Below are 24,258 nucleotides of genomic sequence, written 5' to 3'. Positions count from 1 at the left end.
GACAGATTTGCATGTGAGATTTTGGATGGGCAGGTGGCGGATGACAGGTACAGGGTGATCGATGAGATCATCTACTATAGGGACCGGATCTTCTTGACTGAGGGATCTCAGCTCAAGAAGAAGATACTTCAGGCATCACATGATTCACCATTGGCCGGCCATCAAGGGTTTACCAAAACCTACAGGGCCATTAGAGAGAGGTTCTCATGGAAGGGCCTCAAGGAGGACGTACTCCAGCATATCCGGGAGTGCGATGTTTTCTAGAGGAACAAGGGGGAGATGAGCCATCTCACAGGATTATTGCAGCCTCTTCCCATTCCGGAGGGGAAATGGGAGAGTATTTCGATGGACTTCATCATAGGGTTGCCCATGGTGCAGGGCAAGGATTGTATCTTTGTCGTCGTTGATCGACTGACAAAGTACGCACATTTTTTCGCCATATCCACACACTACACAGCAGCACAGGTGGCCGAGCTGTTCTTTAGAGAGGTCTTCAGGCTACATGGTCTTCCTAAGACCATCATCAGTGAAAGGGACAGTTGTTTCATGGGCAGGTTTTGGCAGGAACTTTTCCGGTTGGTGGGGATGGAGTTGACATCAAATACTAGTTATCACCCACAGACGGACGGGCAGACAGAAATAGTTAACAAGTGGTTGGAGGGCTACTTGCGTAACTATGTCAATGGGCAACAGCGAACATGGGTGAATTGGTTGCATCTGGGGGTGTACTGCTACAACACTACACATCACATGTCCATTGGTATGTCACCATTCTATGCTTTGTATGGATATCATCCTTTATCTTTTGCTGACGTGATGTTTGGTGCTAGCAAGGCTCCAAGAGCCAAGATTTGGATCCAAGAGAGTCAGGATATCCTCCGAGCTCTCAAGGATAATATGGCTACAGCGCAAAACCAACAGAAGTTGTATGTTGACAAGGGTCGGGTGGAGAGACAGTTTGAGGTAGGGGACTTGGTCTACCTACGATTACAGCCATACCGACAGTCGTCACTGAAGCAGAAGGGAGCTGATAAGCTCAAGCCCCGCTTTTATGGGCCATACAGGGTGATACGCAGGATTGGACAGGTTGTGTATGAATTGGAGCTGCCCCAAGGCAGCAAGATTCATAACGTTTTTCATGTATCATGCCTGAAGAAGGCATTGGGGCAGCAAGTGACAGTGACAGATGAGCTACCACCCACGGATGATGAGGGGCATTTGGTGTTGCAGCCAGAGGCTATTATTGATACCAGGGAGAGGCAGCTACGGAGCAGGACGGTCCGAGAATTCTTGGTGAGGTGGAAGAATTTACCGAATGAGGATGCCACTTGGGAGAGTGAGAAAATTTTGCAGCATCCATCACTTCAGTTGCTTGAGGACAAGCAACATTTTGCCAGGGGAGACTATAATATTCCTAATTAGCCATGGCTAATTGGAATATTCGATTTTTCTCAATTTTGCCTTCTATAGTTGTTAATAAATAAAGAAGTGAGGAAAGGGGGGACATAACTCACTTTATGAATAAAGTCACTCCCTAGTAGCACAACGTTGTAACTTAAAAGGGGAGCCAAGTGGGGCCAAGGACCACGTAGAGAAGGGGCCCACGTAGACACTTGGAGGGACTGCGCAGATGAGAAGGAACATGTGGCAAGAGAGAGGCTACGTTGGAGGAGGTGGCCTTAGGGTTTTGAGAGAGGCCAATTCTATAAAGGAGAGAGGAGCCTCCTCATTTTGATCATTCGATTATGTTGCATTTGAGCTAGTCACTTCGAACTTAGAGCACGCTGGCTGTTTAGCCTGTCTACAACACTATTTAGTGCATCGAGTGTCTCCGTTCGGAGATCTCACCCTTAGCCCTAGGGGACTTCAAGTGCCTGCTCGGGCAAGGTAGTTCCATCAGTATTTTGCAGGAGGAGCGATTTCTGGAGTTGAGGAGGAGCTGAGTACTTTGATGACTGCACAGTCTTGAGAGGGGAGGACACAATTCTTTTGGGTAGGATCTCCGAATTGGGTTTTGTGGAGGATTTGGGCTAGGAGATTGAGCAAGGGATCAGCCCTTGCATATTCGAGGATTTTGGCAGAGTTTCAGGTGGAGTTTTGGAGGATTTTCTTCAGGAGCAGCACAGAGCCTTGAGGGATTGCGTAGATCCCCAAGAGGGTGATTTTCGAGGGTCAACTATTTTAGAAAAGTTTTCTGTGCTTTTCTGGGTTTATTGAGCAGAGGCTGATTCCAGGGTTTCAGCATTTTTTGAGGAGGGGAACATCCCCAAATCCTCATTTGATTCCAGCCGTAGCAGCAGCACAGCAGTTCTCCGACAGTTTGGACGTAGTTCAGAGAGAGGCCATTTCATCACCATTCTGAGTGTATTCCTTCACTTGCCTTGTGCAAGTTGAGGTTCTATCCTTCTGATCACCTCTTGTACTCTTTCCATTACTCAGTATAATAAAATGGCTTAGCATTTCTCTCTACATTTCTCAAGTATTTGCTTATATTCTACATATGCATTATTGTATGTTGTGCTATTGTTATTTCTCTGGCTGGAGTTTGTTTGTATTTGAGGGATATCTCTGGTAAGGGATATTACAGATACCCTCCTCTTCCTTCACCCTGCTACTCTCCCTCTGAAATTGAACTTCTTCTCCTTGAGAATCGATTTCCCTCAGGTCACTGAGCATTTGCTCGTTGTGTCTCCAAATGACTCTTAAGTCTTCTCTTATACTTTTCTTGTTGATGAATCAATGGCCGAGATTAAGTCCTTAATCAACGGCTAATATTAAAACAGACTTGATCCTAGTCTCTTAGAAGTTTCTCACCCATATCTTTATTAATGTTAAGATATTCCAACACATAGGAAATAGTTAAGTATAACTTCGGAATGCCCCCCATAGGTTCTAATGCCTCCTTCCTTTTCCTATTGTGTCATATTTGTACATCCTTCAATCCTATCCCAAGTTGTTCTTAAGGGGGGAAGTTAGGATATTCTGACACATAGGAACTAGTTAAGTATAACTTGGTCTAATGTAGAGTTAGGTAAAGTGTGTTTCTTTACTATGTATTTTTGTAACTTACAAGCCGACGGTCATGATATGTTCTAAACATGAAGTGATCCGACAGTGCATTCTGTCCTTGGTATTACCAACAATTGATCTGTGGCTTAAAACCCGATTGGTCCCTGATCTCTATTTGAAGAGCATGGAGGGTCATTTGTAGGGTGACCGTTTAGGAGAGAAGCTTATGTAAATTTTATTTCTTTTATTAATAAATTGTCTAAAGTGGTCGTGTTGGCTCAGGCCGTGGATAGTTTCCCTCTTTGAGGGTTTTAACCACGTCAAGAATATTGGTGTATTGATCTATGATCTGTTTGTGAGCAGTGTCCTTTGGTATTCTATCTGAGGAACTTACCCTGTAAATTTCTACATGGTATCAGAGCTATTTGAGAGCCGCATCCATTGGTGATCTAAATCGGAAGCCGGTACAACTGCATCCGACTATAGTTTCCTAGATCTATTGTTTCTGGTTGCTTTCGGGCCGAGAGAACTGCTCTATTGTGTTAGGAGCATTTGTTCCAATGTGGAACCCCTTTCTTTTCACGCGAAAATATTTCCGATAGCCCTAGCTACATCATTTTTAAGATTTGGAGGTATACGATCTTTATTTGCAGTTTTAGTTATTTATCTCTATGTTTTTTATTACCGGATCTATACCTTTCATTTCTGCATAGCTCTTTGCCTTGTGACTCTGTGCGATCTGGGCAAATTAGAAATAGAAAGGAAGGATTTTTCTCATGCGTATGCTCTTTTCCACCGTGCCTTAGTGTGATCTCGAAAAATCAAAAACATTAAGGAAAATATATAATTTCTAGCGAAAGCTAACTGCAAGCCATAACGTTTGTTTTTTATTGTATGTCCGTGTTGGGTTGTGTGGTTTTTTGTTTTGTAGGCAAAAAAAAAGCTTTTTCAAGTAAGCACGCACCCCAAAGCTTCAGTGACTAAAAAAACCCTTCCTCTTTTCCAAAAATTACTAACCTTTTAAACTAGCTCACTTGGTCCAAAGTTACTCTATGAAAATAGAGGTCTTGAGTTCAAGTCTTTCTTTTTGTTGAGTTGCTTTTTCAAAAAGCACATGTAACTTATGTTTTAAAGTTACTTTATGTAAAAGTGTTTTCACCCATTATAAAAAGTGAGTCACTTATAATTCTAAAGACTCTTTATCTTTTATTTAAGTCACAATTTAGTGAGTAGCTCATAAAAACCCTTCCTCTTTTCCAAAAATTACTAACCTTTTAAACTAGCTCACTTGGTCCAAAGTTACTCTATGAAAATAGAGGTCTTGAGTTCAAGTCTTTCTTTTTGTTGAGTTTCTTTTTCAAAAAGCACATGTAACTTATGTTTTAAAGTTAATTTATGTAAAAGTGTTTTCACCCATTATAAAAAGTGAGTCACTTATAATTCTAAAGACTCTTTATCTTTTATTTAAGTCACAATTTAGTGAGTAGCTCATAAAGTACCATTGTAAAAGTGACTTTCACTTATTTATAAAAGTGGGTCACATAAAATCTTTTTTTTTTAAGTGAGCTAATTAGATTAAGTTTGGAGGGGGGCGGGGGTAGGGGCGGATTTTTTTTTAAATATAACATTATCTTTCACTTTCGCACATTCATGCACTTCGTCGACATCTTCAACAAATTTTCTTCAAAAAACCATAACTTCTTCATCCGGAAGCTATTTTCAGAGCCATTTTTTTTAATCGACCTAATTTTTCGAGATCTTTCCATTGGAACACTTAGATTTATCATCTACAGCTTCAGTTTCTGTTAGAATGGGAATTCCATGCCAAGTTATTCTTGACAGCACCAACTACTTCCAATGGTGGTCCTACATTATGGGTTTACTCAGAAGTAAAGGTCTTTACAAAATAGCCTTGGGCCAAGAAACTAAACTAAAGATGAAGATAAGGCAACCAAATGGGAAAATAGGCAAGATCAAGCATGTGGGTTGATAGGGAGGTCTATTTCTCCAGACCTTAGATTCCAAATCGCAAAACTTGATACTCCTAATGAAACAATGAAACAACTCACTAAAGCTTTTGGAATTAAAAATGAAATTAGAGCACATCAACTCGAAAATAAGTTTCTTACATTGGACCCCAATAATATTTCTTCCATTGAAGATGTTTTGTCCAAGTTCAAGACCCTTAGACTTCTCTTGGAAGGTGTTAAGGTTAAGAAAGAAGATGGCCTTATCTATTCCATTCTTACTAAGTTGGGACTAGCCTACTCTGTGTTTGTTTCCACCTTCCATTCTACTAGAGAAGCCTTTATTTCTCAAAGTACTAGAGAAGCCTTTATTTCTCAAGGACAAGACTACAAGTCCCCCTCTTTTGATGCCTTTTGTGATTCTTTAATAAGAGAACATTTCTTACATCTTGGTTTTCTTAATCTTGGAAACTCTTCTAAGAAAGCCTTAGCTACCCAGCAACAACCAAATTCAAAGAATCCTAAGAAGCAGTATCCTAAAAAGAATGGTCCTAAACCAACCAAGGGTCCTAAGCACTTTCAGTCTCAAAATGAAAAATCAATTCAACAAAATGATAACGCAAATAAAAACAAAGGGAAGAACACTGATAGACATTGCAACTTTTGTAATCGAGATGGTCACTTAGAATCCAAATGCTTTAAAAAGATGGAAGCCTTGGAAGCAGCAATGAAGAAGCATAACATCCATTTGGAGCACTCTTCAACTTCAACTTCATCTTCAGGAATTTCACTTTCTGCATGTGGTTGTCAAGCATCTCGGTCTGGTTATGCACTAAATGTATCTTCTTCTTCTCATTCTCATGAGTGGCTCATTGATTCTAGAGCTTCTTATCACATGGCCAAAAACAAGGCCATGTTTTCTTATTTAAATGATTGTAACACCAAAAATATATGTTGGTGATGATAGATCTCTTAGTGTTGTAGGGACTGGAACTATTCATCTAGACAATGGTCAATTTAATGATGTATTATGTGTTCCAACCTTATCCTGCAACTTTCTATCTGTATATCAGATAACTCATTCAGGCAAAGATAAAATCGTTGAATTCTCACCTCATGATGTTGTAATTAAGGACCTAAGAGATCCTAGACAGATTTTAGCTACTGTAATTGTTGATAATTCTACAAGGTTGTATAAGTTTAACAACTTTGGGTCATCAACTCTTCCCTCGGTATTTGTTGCTCATAATGATGAAGTGAGCAAACTTTGGCATAACCGATTTGGTCACTTAAACTATCACTCCCTTCAAAATCTAAGTAAAGAAAATATGGTGACAGGTCTTCCTATGGTATCTTGCAGAGATAGTGTTTGTTCCAGATGTGTACTCAGAAAACATCATCGGGATAGTTTTGAAAAATGTGCCTCTTGGCACGCCTCAACCCCTTTACAGCTTGTGCATAGTGATTTATGTGGTCCACTTCCAATTGTTTCATTCTCTGGCTACAAGTATTTCTTAACTTTCATTGATGATTTCTCCAGACGTACTTGGGTATACTTCTTAAAACTCAAGAGTGAAGTATTTAACATGTTCTTAGCCTTTAAGGCCTTTGTTGAGAAACAATCTGGACATCAAATTCTTAAGCTAAGATCTGATAATGGTGGAGAATATGTTAACAACAAATTCATCAACTTTTGCACTGAGCATGGAATTCAAATGCAACATATTGTTCCATATACTCCACAACAAAATGGTGTAGCTGAAAGGAAGAATTGCACCTTAAAGGAAATGGCTAATTGTATGCTTCAATCTAAAGGACTTAGTCTTAATTTTTGGGCAGAAGCAATTAATTGTGCAAATTACATAGTAAATCGCACTCCTACTAAGGTTTTAAAGAATATCACTCCAGAAGAAGCATGGAGCTCAATTAAACCAGATGTAAGTCACTTTCGTGTTTTTGGAAGTGAAGCATGGGCTCATATTCCAGATGAGAAACATAAAGTTTTAAAACCTAAGAGTGAAAAATGTATTTTGTTGGATATTCTGAAGATGTCAAAGGATATAGACTTATTCCACTTAAGTCCAAAAATGTTATCATTAGAAGAGATGTAAAGTTTGCTGGAAATATATCGGCCTACGAGCCTAGTTTAGCGGATGTGCCACCTCTCTCTATCCCTTCTACTTCTGAAAACATTTCTTCTTCAAATGATGATAGAGAGGATGACAATCCTCCCCCACTTTCTGAGGATCCTCCTTCAACTCCTCAGTTTCCCAAATTGGTCCGTGCTACTCGGGATGCAGCAGGTGATCCTATAGGTCAGCGACGTACACGTTCTCAATTCGATAGAGCCCCTTCTTTACTGGCTCAAGCTTCAGCGAACTATGATCCTAACACCTTTGCAGAAGCTTTAGGCCATACAGACTGGGACGCAGCTATGAATGAAGAATATCATTCATTATTGGCAAATGATACATGGGATCTTATTCCTCTTCCAAAGGGACGAAAACTCGTTAGATGAAAATGGGTTTACATAACCAAGGTTGGACCATATCGAAAAGTTGATAAACATAAAGCTCGTCTTGTTGCTAAGGGTTTCTCACAAGTTGAAGGCATTGACTATACTGAAACCTTCTCCCCTGTTGCCAAAATGAACTCTATCCGCCTTGTTCTTTCCCTCGCTGCCTCTTTCAAATGGGAAGTCCATCAGATGGATGTTAAATCTACCTTTCTGCATGGCGACTTGCATGAAGAAATCTATATGGAACAACCTCATGGATTTATACAAACAGACTCCAGCTTTGTATGCCGACTTAAGAAATCCCTTTATGGTCTCAAGCAAGCCCCTCGAGCTTGGTATGTCAAAATGGATAGCTTTCTTTTAGATATTGGCTATTTTAGGTGTCATTTTGACAATACTGTCTACACGAAAAAAGTGGGTAAGTCTCTTATTATTCTTGTTCTCTATGTTGATGATCTTATCCTTAATGGTAGTGATCCCAACCTTATAAACCATGTGAAGTCCAGCCTTAAAAAGAAGTTTGAAATGACAGTCTTAGGACACTTGCATTATTTTCTTGGTCTTCAAGTCTTGCAATCCAAGGAAGGTATTTCCCTTTCCTAGTCCAAGTATGTCTGTGACATTCTACGCCACTTTTACATGGAAGACTGTAAGCCAGCCCCTTCTCCCTTTCAGTCTGGAGCCAAACTTTCAGTCACTTGTACTTCCCCTGAAGTTGATGCTACCTTATACCATCATCTTGTAGGAAACTTTTGTATCTGACCCATACTCGTCCTGACCTTTCCTTTGTTGTTGGCCTTATTGCTCGGTTTATGCAAAACCCACATGAAAGTCATTGGAAAGCAGCTAAAGGAATACTTCATTATGTTCGAGGTACAATTCAGTTTGGGATTCATTACAGTGCAACAGCATCTCCTCTATTGGTTGGTTTCACTGATTTCGATTGGGCTGGTGACCCTGATGATCAGAAGTCTACTGTTGGTTATGTCTTCACTCTTGGTTCTAGACCTGTTACATGGGCTTGCAAGAAACAAAGTGCCATTTCTCTTTTTTCAAGAGAAGCAGAGTATTGTGGCGTCGTAGAAGCTAGTAAGGAAGCCTTGTGGCTTCATCAGATCCTGTCAGAGTTTGGCTTTCAGCAGCAGCATCCGACTACACTTTGGTGTGATAATCAAAGTGCCATTCAACTATGCAAAGATCTAGTCCAACATTAGCGTAGCGAACACATTGAACTACACATGCACTTCATCAGAAAGCTCATTCATGACCATGTTCTTGAAGTGCAATATTGTTCAACAGATGATCAAGTTGCAAACATCTTTACAAAGGCTCTCACAGAGGCAAAGTTTACTAAACTTCGATTTATGGTTGGAGTTTAGGAAGTTGTCACTAAGGGGGGATGGGCTATAATGCCTCATTCCTTCTCCTATCGTGTCATAATTGCACATCCTTCAATTCTATCCCAAGTTGTTCTTAAGGGGGGATGTTAGGATATTCTAACACATAGGAAATAGTTAAGTATAACTTGGTCTAGTGTAGAGTTAGCTAAAGTGTGTTTCTTTACTATGTACTTTTGTAACTTACAATCCGACAGTCATGATATGTTCTAGGCATGAAGTGATCTGACGGTCATGATGTGTTTATTTATCTTATTAATGAATTTCCTGAAGTGGCCGCGTTGGCTCAGGTCGTGGACTGTTTCCCTCTTTGAGGGTTTTAACCACGTCAAGAATACTGGTGTACTAATCTATGATCTGTTTGTGAGCGGTGTCCTTTGGTACTCTATCTGAGGAACTTACCCTGTAAATTCCAACAATTAATACCCATTAAATTTTTATTTTCCTAAGTTTAGACTTAGGAACCCCATTAAAAATATTAATTATTTTAATAATAATTAATAACTCATCATCCAGGTGGAATTTCTCCAAACGATTTTTGGGTCTTGGATATCTCATGAATATTAGCCCCTCCACAAAATTTCGGAGCTAGATCACATCTGATGCTACCCAAAATCAACATTACCCACCATTTGTGGGTCAAATCCCTAGGAGAAATTTTTTCTCCAAGATGGTCTTCAGCCGTAAGCAAATAGCCCCTTGCAGCCACCAACTAGCTCGTTGTGTCATTTCTCTGCCACCTGAACCAGCTATGTGGTCCCTAACCCACTTGCCATGATCGTATGTTGAAGGTGGGCCTCCCAAACCTAAAGGTATGCCTTCTCATTTGGTAATTGAGTATTATAGTTTGCTTATAAAGGATATTTTTGGGCATGGATTAATGTGGGGATTTGGAGGAAACAATGGGCTAAGTTTGTACTCTTGTCCCCTAGACCTCTTTTTGGATGTTAACCTTGTACCCTAGTCCCGCGAGATCTCTTTTAATGACCCCTGGGCTTTAGGGATGGTATTACATGGGAAGCCCCGATTTTGGTTGTGTGGTCCTGCTAACTCACCCATATATATAACTCCCCTTCCACTAATTATAACCCCATTCATCATTTCCCTCACCTGGGTCCATGTTCCTCCACTGGGTCCACATAGGGTTAGCTTTCCCCTTCCCCTTGCCCACACCTTGGGTCGGGCCTGGAATGATGCCCCGAAGGTTGATGCAACTAAAAAGAAAAGTAAAAGCATAATTGTTCACATTCAACAGGAAAATGTACCACAAAATGCAAAACATGGTCGGGACAAACTCATTTAGCACATGGGAAAAATCCAATACATGAGCTCTACCCCATCATCACGGCCATCACCCTAGTTCGTACATGCCCTCGATGAGCCTCCTTTATCATTCAGGAACCCATGATTGTACCAACCTATGGTGGGAAATGAACTACCCTACCTTAAAGGGGGTATCCACTATTATATCTCAAACATCATGGTCTTAACCCCTTGAGCCCCGAGCAGTTAATTAAAGAAAAATCGTAAAAGGCAAAAGGCATATAAAAAAGGGTGGAAAAATCAAGGCCGAGGCAACTCATGTACCATGATTTCTTCCTCCTGTACATTATATACCCAAGTGTAGGCTTCCCTTTTACTAGCTACCCTTATACCCCAACATGTGGCCCAAGGCTTCCCCTTTTCATTCCCTACTCCATTCATCTCTTTATCACATGCCACCACTTTTTAAAGGATGTATCTTTGACATATTATCCCCTTTAGAAGTAGAAACCACCTAATGGGATATTTGGTTAACCCCATTTGAAGCTTGGAGACATTAACACATGCCAAAGCCCATTATGGAAGGGCATGCCATTATGAAGTACCCACCTGTGGTCCATGGTCTGTAAGCTCTTTTACTCGATTTCCTTGATGACTTGTTGTACTGGAAGGCTAGGGGGCACATTGGATCTCAGGCAAAATTGCAGGTGGTCTCCATCTTGGGTTTGGTCTCCCTATACAGGGTCCTAACCCTCTAAGGGGCTACATTGGCACATGTAGGGTGTGGGTTGAGAGCCATGGGCCTCCACAGTAGTAGACAACACTCCATGGATCCCTAAATATGTTTAGAGATTGCTCGAGATTCACCTATTGGACAAGGAAGATGCACCTAGTTCACCTTTGCCGAGCCAACCCCACAATTGCACTTGGCAGATGACTCAAGACTTGTATGCTGACGTGGCATCACTTACACCATCATATGAGCCCCGACAGATGGTCTACATCCATCTTCGACTTACATGGAAACCCATGAGGTCACTTTTGTGCCCTCACACCCATTGGGAGCACCACAGGTTTATTCTATGGAGAATAAGGGGCCAACCCCTTGTCCATCATTTTGGAAGTCCTATTCATCATTATGGCACTTATGGACTTCATCAAGCTTCTTAGAGAACCCAACAATATGTATTATTGATCATTTGAACTCTTGAGAGGCTTTTTATTTTGTTTCTAAGCTAGTTTGGTGGTCTTGTCACCAAAAATTAGTTATTTGCATATTATTTTTATTTTAGGGGCTAATGTAGGCTCAAATAGGTAAATCGAACTCATTAGGAGAGTATAAATACAAATGATGAGAGTTCATTTCTCATCATCACTTGGTTTGGACTTGTATCTCTCTTGAGATTTTCGCTATTCCTTCTTGGTGGACGAAATTTTGGAGCATGGATGAATTTTGATGTATGGATTGTCTTTTCTTATCTTGGAGCTTCATGATTGGCAAGTCTATTGGTGGTTGGATATATTCTCTTACATGTAAGTGCAAATTTAATGCTATTATTCTTTTACTTTGTCACATGCATTGATAATGAGATTTTCGCTATACTAGGGCTAGTTGTTGCATGCATTTACTGCAAAATTGTGGAATTATGTTTCTATATAGCATATCTCTATGTATGGGCCATGTATGTTGAATGAATTCTCCTAGGGATAATTCTATGGTTCAATTTATCTAGATAAGCCACTTCACCTTGCAAAACAAAGTATAAAAGCTTTTAAGGTCACTCTCCTTCACCCTAATGACAAGCGAAGTTGATCTTTAAGCCTCCTTGACCTGGAAACGAAGTCTATCTTCATATTATCCTTGACTCCAATCTCCCCAAAGGATTAGGCATTTGTCTACCATAAGTTGATCACTTAAAGAAACACTTTTCTTCACCTCTTCTTCTTTACTCTAGTTCTAGCCACATTAGGGCCCCCTGGGCATCATTTTCCCGAAAAGCCACACATAGAAAAACTTTGATCTCTTAGCCTCAACTGCGCTAGTGTCTCTCCTAGGTCTCCTCCAAATTTGAGGAAATTCCGATGGTGGGGTTGTGAGATATCCCAAGCCCTAGCCTTGAGATTGGTTTTTGCCCTAAGTTTCCCTAGGCTAGCTCCTCATAGGGATCATTTTGCACCTTCAACTGAAAATCAATTCTTCGATCCCTTTCTCCTCCTTGTTTAGGTCAAGTATTTCATTGGTTGCTAAACTCCTTCCTCTTGACGTAACCTGGGTCCAATTGGTCTTGTGTGGTCCCATACCCTTGAAGTGTCTACTCTTCAAGAAACACTTGGGAAACCAAGTTCAACAAGGATTTTAGGGTTTTGGAATCTCCTATACAATTCACACTCCTCAAACCTAGCTCTTAAATCCTCATCCCCTTCTCCTAGAAAGCCTTGTACCTTGCTTAAAAGGCAAGCAAGTCCCATTCTTGAGCCTCCTCTAGGAAAGGGTCCCCGAGATCACTTCACACTCATTTTAGTTAATCTATCATTCATAAGTGATTCTCTATATATTGAGTCCCATTCTTGAGCCTCCTCTAGGAAAGGGTCCCCGAGATCACTTCACACTCATTTTAGTTAATCTATCATTCATAAGTGATTCTCTATATATTGAGTCTCCTCCCATCGGTGAAAGTCCGTAAAAAGTAGAAAGCTTTGGCTGTGGTGACAGTGGGTTTTAGCTTCATTGTTGCTCTTAACTTAGCAAGTGACCCTCTAGGACCACCCCCCCGCCCCTCCTCTAGTTTGAGGGGTAACAGGACCCCCTGCTAGTTTGAGCGGCAACAGAACTTTCTCCACAATTTTTTAATCTTCCATCATCTCCCCAAGAATCTTGAGCTGATTCATAGCTCCCATCACTTTGGTCATGAACTAGTTAATGTTCTCTGTCCCCATCTTCAATGTTTCAGACTCTTCTAAGAGTTTGGAGCTTCACAGTATTCACTTTGTCATTACCCTGATATGCTAACTTCAAAATATTCCAAGTTTGCTTTGCATTGGATGCTACCAGTATCTTTGAAAAAATTGAGTATCTACTGAACTCTGTATCCAAAAAGTGGCCTTGTTCTCCTTTTTCCTCACTTCCACGTGCTGATTTTTCTGAGCATTACACATAGCCTGCAGAGTTATTTGATCTGGCTCTCCAAATCCATTCTCCACTGGTTCCCAACATTCTTGTACCTATAAGAAAGTAACAAGAGATTTTTATTTTTTAATATCTTGAAATCACACCTTTTTTTTTCGAAGTCAAAGAAAATCTTGAAAAAAAAAAAGAAAAAGACCAAAACGTTTTTAACTTTGTTTTTCTTGAGAAAAACATAAAACCAAAAAGCTTTCTTTAATAAAAAGCTTCTGAAAAATTAAACTCATCAAATAATACCTTTTAATCATACCTGCTTAACATCAATTCATAGCACTTGCATAGAGACAAAATAGGTCAAGTATAACTAAGTTGATGAAAAACCATTGATGCCTTATGCCGTCAGCTCAAAAAAAATGGGTGGACCTCCTGCCGTGTTTCCAAACCCTCATTGCACCATTTGGCACCTGAAAAAATGCAAACATAACCGTTCTTACAGTGAGAAGAGTGGTGACTCTGGTGGTATATGGTAGCGGTGTACCGTGGCAGGGCAGCAGACGTCTCAAAGCAACAACGACTGAAGCTGAGATTCTAAATTCTATTCCATTGCTGGCAGTGACTCAGGCTCAGAATAACTATGGACACATCGATGGCGGCTGCAGTTGGTGAATGCAGAGGAAAAACTCACTGATGTGTCAATCTCGTGCGTTGATAATCGAACGTTCAAAGTTTAATATCTGCTCTCCACTATGTGAAGAGGCTTAAGCATACTCTGATACGATGCTAAACCTCACAACCAGAAACAGGAAAAATACACGAAGCATTGCATGGCCTTCTCACCATTAAATACATTTAGAATTGTTTAGGATTAACCACTTCTAGAGATATGTCGGATTAACAAGAATTTTCTAAAAATATCTTAAGAGGAGAGATTATAATGGTTTGTAGATTTCTGTGGTGTGGTTTTTTAAAATCTAAATTCGGATATCCACAGTTTTAACATGCATTACTTTTCATATCTTTGGATTTACGGTTGAGAATTAAATATGAGATTGTCCTTTGGGTCTAACTACCTAGTATGTTTATCCGCCAATTCTATAAGATTTTGAAGTTTTGAGGATGTATGCATATATATTTTCCCATGAACAAAGTAACATTACCGAGGAAAGAATTCAAAATGAAAGGAAATTTGTTGAGGTAAAGTAGTTTGAAGAACCAAATTTACCACATGCAATATTGTTTATCAAACAAAATAAGTGCTCAAAATCTATAAGAAATACTTTTCTCTATTGTCATTCACGACAGTCATTACATTTGACAATACACTCATTCAAAAGTATGTAATGTCTAAAAGGGATGGAGTATGAATATGAATATTTGGTGATGAAGAGTTCGTAGACGACCTGATAAAAAAGACAAACTAATAAGATGATATCCGTCTGTGAGCATGTGTCTTTTTTTTCTCTTTCCCCTGCTTTTACATTTTTGTTTTCCTTTTTATTTTCTCTGGAGTGAGGTGTGTAGGATGGGAAGGGAGAAAGTCAAACCATTAATTACACGATTGTCTGTTGGCAAACCAGTTGCAAAGTGAATGTGTACTCGATGCATGCGGTTGAGACCATTTCTACGAATAGATTCCAAATGCTTTTTATAGGATCCATGTACACAAACTGCACTGTTCAGAACAATAACAGATTCTTAGAATTAAAAGGCTGGATAATCCTTGAGCATAGAAAAGCATAAAAACAGATAAATTCTCAAGTTACATATAGAAAGTGAGGATGAGTGGAAACAGCATGTAGAAGGGGGAAAATATATCACGTTTGAATCTTCATTCAAGATTAAAGAAATAAAATTCGTCTCTCACTTGGAACTTCATCTGGGGATTGGATGCGCCTAAATAGTTTTTCTGAATCTACAATCTGCCAAGCACAATCATGGTCATATGAGATCTCTCTGTACTTCATTTTGAGTTTTGAAAGCTATACAATAACACTGTCTATCAAGAGTTCCAGGTCACTAAACAATTGGTTTAATCAGCAAGGGCCTCTAATTTTTTGAATTAAATTTCAGTACTATGGTAACAGAAGAGACATATCCATGGAGATTAAAAAGAATAAATGTTTTTAAATCGAAAATATCAGCTATAATATTGAAAAACTAATCATATCTCAGTTGTCAATATCCCAGAGGAATTAACGGAAAATTAGAAACAGAAATTATCATACGAAGTGTTGCTGATAATAAGAACACATATAGAATGAATTCCAAATGAAATAATCAATAAAAGCATAATACCTCAATGCTGTGTCCCTGGTTTGCTCTTATCAACAACTGACCATTTTCTTCAACTAGCTTAAATCTCTGTTTGTCGTCAAGCCTTACTGCCTGAAAAGGTATACAAATTGTATTAAAGCACTCTCAACTATATTAACAAATTTTTGGAGCAAATTTCTGGAGCTTTATATTCTGAACACGTATAAAAAACTAATTTATGTATAATGTTTCAAATCATATTTTTTGCCACTCCCAAGTGTCCTGTACATGAGAGGTCATGATCATCACCATGTTATAATATGTGATGGTGGCCATGAGAGGTTTTAATGTATGAATGTATGTGTGTGCCTTCACCTCCCTCACCCACCCTTCCTTCCGGGGAACTCAAGGTGAGCATGTGTGCCACAGCACTGTATTAAGAGTGGAAATTAAACTCCGGGACCTTCGTAAGGCATAATAAAACATGGTCTATAAGCACCAGTCGAAAAGCCCAAAGCATTTGAACCAATGATATTGACCAAACTCTCTAACAAGGGATTCCAACCACGGAGTTGAGTAAAATTGCATACAGTACTCAATTTTGGACTTGCTTTCATAATTTCATGAAATTCCAAGCTATGATTTGCCATGTCTGCTCCCAAGAACAAATTATATTTTTCTAAACAGAATTTTCATTCACTCCATACATGATTTGTCGGCCCTCACAAAAATTTTTTTTCCTTAAAACAAGTCTAAATTAGTGCAAAGCCAGTGCTAAACTACACTAAGCTCACTCTATACAAAATGCAAATAATTTTCAAATGCATTGGTTTCTAAAATGTTTCAAATCATTTTTTACCTTTTGAGTCTCTCACACATGCAAGGGAATTGTTATCAATTTTTTAAATGTGAGATGATGGCCATGAGAGGTTTGAAAGGATGAATATGTCACTGTCTATCACAGTACTGTAGTTGATTCACAATGGCCAAAATATTTTGGACTATGTTCTAGTGAACCAAGCCCTACTACATCAGATTGGGGATCTTCATGTCTTCCCTCCACTCCCCCATCGCTGACAATGCCTTCACAGACTTCACTCAATAGAATTCCCCATTTTTCCCCAACCTCCTCCATAGCTCACTGGAACCCATAGACCTTAATTCACTTGAAGGTCAACCGAATGCCTACACTGTTTTCTTTTCCAAATCATTCCTTCTTTCAATCTCTTTTCTTCCCTTAAAAGGATCAAGGCCAAATATACTTAACTTTCTAGTGTCATGTGGCACACTCTTGCCCCATAAGATCTACAACAAGAAATTTATCCATCCCCAAGGTAGTGTCCCTATGAATTGTTGGTTTGATGAAGAATGTTGATGAGCCTTATCATTGGGTAATTATATGGGCCTTAATTCACCTTGTAGTTTAGTCAAACCAACTATTCTCACAAATTATTGCATACCTTTGATTATATTTTGTTTATGAGATGAATTAGAGTTGGATATTTTGCTTTGTGGTCTAATATGCATATAATGCAGGATTAAAGGATAAAAGGAAGGAATTTTAGCAAAGACCTTGCTCAAAACTCGAATGGGACAAGGGAGAGGAATTACATGAGAGAAATCCTCCTCATTTACTACCCCTCCATTCGAATATTCCTCCATCAGCTCGGAGTGCAACTAGCCAAATTATGAGCACTAGAAGGCAATCGAACAAGTGGAAGTCAAAGCACCAGTTTATCTCTAGTTTGAGAGCTAAGCCTCCCTAATTTTAAGGAAGTCGTTGGAGACTTCAGTCGTATAAGTAGAGAGGCCTAGGACCTCAGTAGGATTCAGACTTTTGATTGTAAAACTTTACTTTATTTTTGAGTTGCAAGACTTGTGACAGTTGTTGATGTAATCCATTGTTTTGATAATAAGAATGAGTTTTGTTTTGAGCCAGCATTGAGTTAACTCAGAGGGTTGAAGCTCTTGGGTTAGGGCCCAACCCTAGCAGCTAAGGCTCCTCTTTATTGTACATGTATGTTAGCGTAGATTCATGGTTTAATCGTTCATTTGCTTAAGTAGCTGCATTTCCATTATAGCAGTGTAGTGCATAGATTCATGGTTTAATCGTTCATTTTCTTAAGTAGCTGCATTTCCATTATAGCAGTATAGCGCATAGATTCATGGTTTAATCTTTCATTTGCTTAAGTAGCTGCATTTCCATTACAGCAGTGTAGCATAGATAGGTTGTGTTTTAGTTTTCTTCCGTTTGTGCCTTTTTCTTCAGTTAGCAGGTTAGCAAGGATTATACCCATAGATCTCCTTACCGTCCGATCCACAATAAACCTGACCAATCACCATCCAATTCATTTCAATGCTTGACTTTATGCGCTTTAGATTTCCACCATCGATCTGTCTAGCCCTCGATCCAACGGATATCGCGTCATCTCGATACTTTATGTGCTCCCAACCTCCACCGTTGATCAAACCCGCATGATCTAACGACTATCGCGTCATCTCACGTGAATTCTTGCACAGTCGATATCCACCCGAGAGCATGCGAGAAAAGTGGTTTTCCCGTGCTACTTGTCGTTCACTTAGGCTAATCACATAAAATTCAGAAATACAGCTTACAGCCCTTAGGGCACGCGAGAAACTGCTTACCACCTTTATTCATTTCAACGTTTGACTTTAAGCGCTCCACACCTCCACCATCGATCTGCGTCGCTTAATCCAACGGCTATCGCATCACCCGATCGCCAACTAGCTTGGCTGCTCTCCACTGTTGATCAACCCCACCTGATCCAACGGTTATCGCACAATCTCGCACTCACACAATCTCGCGCGAATTCTTGCACGACCGATATTCGCCCAAGAGCACGCGAGAAAAGTGGTTTTCTCGTGCTACGTGTCACCCAGTTAGGCTAATCGCGCAAAATTTAAGAATTCAACTTACAGCCCTTAGGGTGCGCGAGAAACTACTTACCACCTACGAAGACCGCCACTCATCCTCCGTTAATCATGTTCGTCCATCTATTACTTAATCTCATGCGATAGGATCTCCGCCACTCATCTTCTGATTAGTCTTGTTCGTCCATCTCTTGACTTAACCTCCCGCAATAAGATCTCTGCCATTCATCTTCCGTTCATCTTCTAATTAGTCTTATTCCTCCATCTATTCACCCAATCCCCTACGATAAGATCTCCGCCATTCGTCTCCCGTTAACCCTGTTCGTCCACCTATTCACGTAATTTTCTGCGATAAGATCTCCGTCGCTCATCTCCCATTGATACTATTCCCGATCGATCCAACGGTTCCTATGCACTTTTGCTTCGTTACATCCTCCTTTTACTGATTTCACTCTTCACATGCTCTTCCGCTTAACTCCTTGCATGCTTGATTTTACCAAAACACCCATAATGCAAAAACAGACTTGGTTTAGTTTCTTCGCTTACACATTAGTTTGGTTTGATACTCTTTACTTCTGTAACTTAGATAGCAGCATTAGGTTAGTGTTGATTTAGCAATTCTGCTTAGTATAGTTGTTTAAATGGTTAATTAGGATATGGTGTGATTTAGCATTACATGTTGTTTTCTTCATTACTGCAGTAGAGTAGCTCTCTTAGAATAGATTTTCTCTTCTTCCATCAAAGAATCAAGCTTCTTCTGACTCTATAGAAGTCTGGCTTGGAACCCCTGGGGTCTCTTGCTAGATGAACAAGTGACAACAGGCAGGACCTTCACTTCTACTTGTGCATATAGCACTATCACCTCCAATTTTGTACGAACCCCGGGTTGATAAGTAAAGCTGGTAGCCCAGGAGTTGCAGCATCCTTGCTGCAATACTGGCACTCATCACTTTTTGGCGCCATTGTCGGGGAGGTGTCAGAGTAGAATGTGATTACTGCTTTCTTTTCTTCTATTTCTAGTCTTCAATTTTCTTCCATTAGTTTATTTCTGCAAAAGTAATCTAGTAGCTTCCTTTCTTTCATTTGTCATTATCTGCTTTCCTTTCCATTCTGCAAGTAGAATTTCAATTCAGCAAGTAGTTTCTTTCTATCAGTAGTTTTCATTCAATCAACAATTTCATTTTTGCAAAGTACTTTCTTGCTAAAAAAATCTTCCAAAAACCAACCCAAAAACATTTCCTTTCATGCCTCGTAGGAGTAGGGACAATTTAGGAAAATTCTTGCTAAATACCCCCACTGCACCCAACGGCCAACCTTCTCTCTTCTTCAATGGTTGTGAACTGGAGGAACCTTTAGGTGAGCAACCTGACATGTTTGAAGAACCTATAGGGGAAGAAGAAGAAGAAGAAGAACCAATTCCTACTGAACCAATGGCTGAAAACCGAAACAACAGAGGGAATGGAGAGAGATTTGAGGGTGCCTTCCCCATTAGGAAAACCAAAGGGGAAACCAAGATGAAGAATATAAGCCCCTCTGCCCTACCTCATTTCCATGGCCTCACCACAAAGGAACTTGACACTTTCCTATTTGAGTTTGTTGTTATATGCCGAACCTATGACTATACAGATGATGAGCAACAGTTAAAATTGTTTCCATCTACTCTCAAGGATGCAACATTGCGCTGGTTCATGGGTTTACCTGGAGATAGCATCACAACTTGGGCTCAGATGCAGTGGGATTTTAACAACAAATATAGGGACTACTGTAGGTCAAAGGATACTAAAGAAGAGATTTTCAGGATGACCATGGGCCAGGATGAATCCTTAGAAGACTATGAAGAAAGATTCCAGCTCAGTTACAAAAGGGCCTGGTGCACACTTGACCCTGAGTCACTGACGCTGATCCTGCTTAGAGGAGTAAGGGAAGAACTTTTGGATACCTTAAATTTGTTAGCAGGAGCAGATATCTACCAATTACCCTATGAGGATATCAAGATTGTCTTTAGAAACCATTCTAGGGTAGCCAAGAAAAAGGGTAGGGGTAGTCAACCTATGGCCAGTACATCATCTTCCAACTCATCCATCAAGGGTGAAATTGGAAATATGCTGGAAGATTTCAAAAGTGAGATGTTGCAAACCCTTGCCTTGCAATTGGATACCATGAACATCAAAAGGAAGCAAGAGGAAGCAGAGAGAGCCTTGGCCATCTTTTGTCCTAGATGCACCAGGAGGCATCCTAGGAACGAATGTCCATTGAACTACATTGAGATTTGCTCGATCTGTGAAGAAAACCACTCCACAGACAAGTGCCCTTCTTTACTCGGACTCAAAGTTGTATATCAAGGAGCTGAAGGGGTCACTAAGCAGCTTTGTTACATCAACCAAAGGAGACCTCCTGGGCTTAGACCATACCAGCAAGGTATGCAAGGGTCATCCCATGCATATTACAACCCCAACCAAACCACAACTATACCTTCTTGGGGACCCCATGCTCATCCTTCCTAGTCTACACCCCCTCCTTGGTCCTATGCATCTCAGTATCATTCCCAGCCAGCCAACCAGTCATTTCAACCTTATGTTTAGCCACAACCTCAGTGGAATACCCCACACCAAGGGTGGAGGCCCCAATACAACAATGCTCCATCTCTATTGCCTCCACCACCTACCCAACCACAACTCCTACACTCTGCTCCACCCAAGCAACCCCAGATGCCTGCCCAGCCAAATCCGAACCCGAACAATAGGCAGGCTCAACAAGTATACAGTGGAGAGACATCATACCCAACTTATCTTGTAAAAATCCAAGAGATCAACCTAACATATGGGAGAATTCTGGGAGATCAACTTCCCTCTCCACATAAGGAGGTTGAGAAAGAAAGATAGGAAAGCAACCTTAAAGTAAATCCACCATTTCCTAAGAGATTAGCCCAACCACTCCAGCCTACCCCAGAAGAACTTGAACTTCTGGGAGAATTGAAAAATCTGTGTAAAGATCCCCCTTCTCCAAGCAATAAAAGATGTTCCCATTTACAATAAGTTGATTAAGGAGAAATGCTTCAAGCATCCAAAAAGAAGAAAATGGGATGCCCCTACCATTAATGTCATTAAGCAGCTGTCTGACTTAATGCTGGGGCAGGTAATATGTCCAAAATATTTGGACCCTAGAAGCCCTGTAGTAGATGTGCACATCAATGGCACCATTGTCCCACACACTCTGATTGATCTTGGGGCTGCCATTAATGTGATGACCAAGGACACCATGCTCAAGCTCAACCTCCAAGGGTCATTGAGGAAGACCACAACAGTTCTGCAACTTGTAGACCATTCCACAGTCACCCCTGAGGGAATTGTGGAGGATGTGATGGTCTCCATTGACTCCTGGGAGTACCCTGCAGATTTTCTAGTTCTCCAACCTAAGGCTAAGCTTATTGGTTACCCTCTCATCCTTGGGAGGCCATGGTTTGCCATAGCTGATGCTTACATTAGCTGCAAAGCTGGGAATATGACCATCAAGAATGGGCATATGTCCAAGCAGTTAGTCCTATACCCTCCTGCTCAACCTTCTCTAGAGCATGATTTACCTTTATGGTTGGAGGAGGAGGAAGAAGATGAGGCTTATTCAGCCCAACTTTATGCTTTGGAAGCAACCATAGGAGGAGGACAACAAGATGAGGATGACTTAATTGAACACCTACTCCAAAGTCCAACTCCTAGTTCATTACCATTAGAAGAAGAAGTAAGGGAAACCCAGAAAAATCATCCAATTGACTTATGCTTGGCCAATTCCAACCCACTCTGTGTCAAAACCATAGAATTTGACCCAGAGAAAACTTTGAAAATTAATCCATCTCTTTCTGCTCTTGAAGAGGAAAAGCTATGCAACATGTTGAGAGAAAACCTAGAAGCCTTCGCTTGGAGTTACAAGGAAATGAAGGGAGTACACCCCTCAGTGTGTACTCACCACATATACATCAAAGAAGGTTGCAAGCTAGTCCGGCAACCACAAAGGAGGATGAATCTAGCTCTTAAAGATGTAGTAGTCAAAGAAGAACTGCAAAAACTGCTAGATGCAGGATTCATTTACCCTATCTCTGACAGTGAGTGGGTCTCTTCTTTAGTGTTAGATCCCAAGAAAAACGGTAATGGAGGATTTGTGTCGATTACAGGGAGTTGAACAAAGCCACAAAGAAGGATCATTTTCCCCTACCCTTCATTGACCAAGTGCTAAATGGCCTGGCAGGGAGAAAGTTATTTTCTTTCCTAGATGGATTCAATGGGTACAACCAAATCCAAATATGCCCATAACACCAGGATAAGACCACATTCACCTGTCCTTGGGGTACTTTTGCGTATCGGGTCCTCCCTTTCAGCCTACGCAATGCTCCTGCGACTTTCCAGAGCACAATCTTGAGTATTTTTGTTGAATTAGTACATGATGCGGTGGAAATATATATGGATGATTTTACACCTTATGGATTTGATTTTCAAGAAGCCTTGACTAACCTAGGCAAAGTATTGCACAAATGCATTAAAATGAACCTGTCTCTCAATCCAAAAAAATGTGAATTCTTAATGACTAAAGGGACTGTACTAGGTCATTCAATATCTTAGCAAGGACTGCAGGTGGACCCAAACAAAATAGCAATCATCCAAAGGGTCCCACCTCCTCAAAAGCAGAGGGATGTCAAGAGTTTCTTAGGGTTAGCTGGATACTACCGAAGGTTAATAAAGGACTTCAGCAAATTGGCCTCTCCTTTATTTGGGTTGTTGGCCAAAGATTCTGAGTTTATATGGTCAAAGAGCTGTCAAGAGGCCTTAGACATTTTAAATCCTGCGACTTTCCAGAGCGCAGTCTTGAGTATTTTTGTTGAATTAGTACATGATGCGGTGGAAATTTATATGGATGATTTTACACTTTATGGCTTTGATTTTCAAGAAGCCTTGACTAAGCTAGGCAAAGTATTACACAAATGCATTAAAATGAACCTGTCTCTCAATCCAGAAAAATGTGAATTCTAAATGACTAAAGGGACTGTACTAGGTCATATTGAGTCTTATAAATCATGATTCATCAAATTCAATCTTAAAGTTTCAACTTCAAGCTTTCAGAATTGAAAATTCAATAACATTTATCATCATTGATCACCAAAGTTGTACTTGTAAGCTAAGTTTAACCATTAAAAGAAGTAATATCGAAGATATTTTTAAGTCCTAACTTCTAACAGTTAACATGATATGAAATGTTAAAAATTTATAAAATGAAACATGAATAATGAGATGAAATGAAACAACTTTAGTCTTTCACAAAGCATCATATTCATAATTCACAATCATTACCAATGAGTTATAATTGCCAAGGTCCAACTTCAAACTTCAAATTTTCATTGTCACAGTGATATAATGTTTACAAAAAATATCATTATGATATGAAAGAGTCAAGAGTCAAGAGTCAAGGACTCAAAACTCAACAGTTATGAAAACTAAAGTCTAATAGAAACTAAAAAAGACAAGTAAACTGTAAATCTACATGTGGCCCTTGCCACGAGAGTCTCCAGGAGTATAAGCAGGTCGTGGTGGTCTTCTAGGAGTCTCCCGCACAGACTGACGACCAGAACTAGAACCTCCATGCGAGGGTGTAGATGGAGGTGGCGACAGCAAAGGAACAAGACTCGGACCTCGAGCACTGCTACTGGATGGTGGAGGTGGAGGAGGAGGTGGCATGGCTGTTGCTTCATTTTCATCCCTTACAAGTTCCTCTTCTAGTTCTTCAATATGTACAATGCCATCCTCCAAATTGTCATCCTCTCGGTGATTGTCCCAAATTTTATATGTGGGA

The 24,258-nt window shown here is 40.1% G+C and overlaps 1 protein-coding gene across 1 annotated transcript in view; it reads right to left on the bottom strand.

Annotated features, from left to right (window-relative positions):
* LOC149241668 (uncharacterized) overlaps positions 1-24,258 on the bottom strand; it is a 411,686-nt gene that overhangs the window by 191,874 nt on the left and 195,554 nt on the right. Inside the window, exons 3-5 of the mRNA XM_089367568.1 lie at positions 15,574-15,663; positions 15,143-15,197; positions 14,823-14,945 (exon numbers count right to left, since the gene is read on the bottom strand). Coding sequence (XP_089223694.1) covers positions 14,823-14,945; positions 15,143-15,197; positions 15,574-15,663 — 268 coding nt within the window. The remainder of the gene's footprint in view (positions 1-14,822; positions 14,946-15,142; positions 15,198-15,573; positions 15,664-24,258) is intronic.

The sequence above is a fragment of the Pinus tabuliformis genome, chromosome 8 (assembly GCF_031772625.1).
Source record: "Pinus tabuliformis cultivar Carrire ecotype Pingquan chromosome 8, CPIR1, whole genome shotgun sequence".
Classification (NCBI taxonomy): domain Eukaryota; kingdom Viridiplantae; phylum Streptophyta; class Pinopsida; order Pinales; family Pinaceae; genus Pinus; species Pinus tabuliformis.
This window is presented reverse-complemented; position numbering and strand designations above follow the sequence as displayed.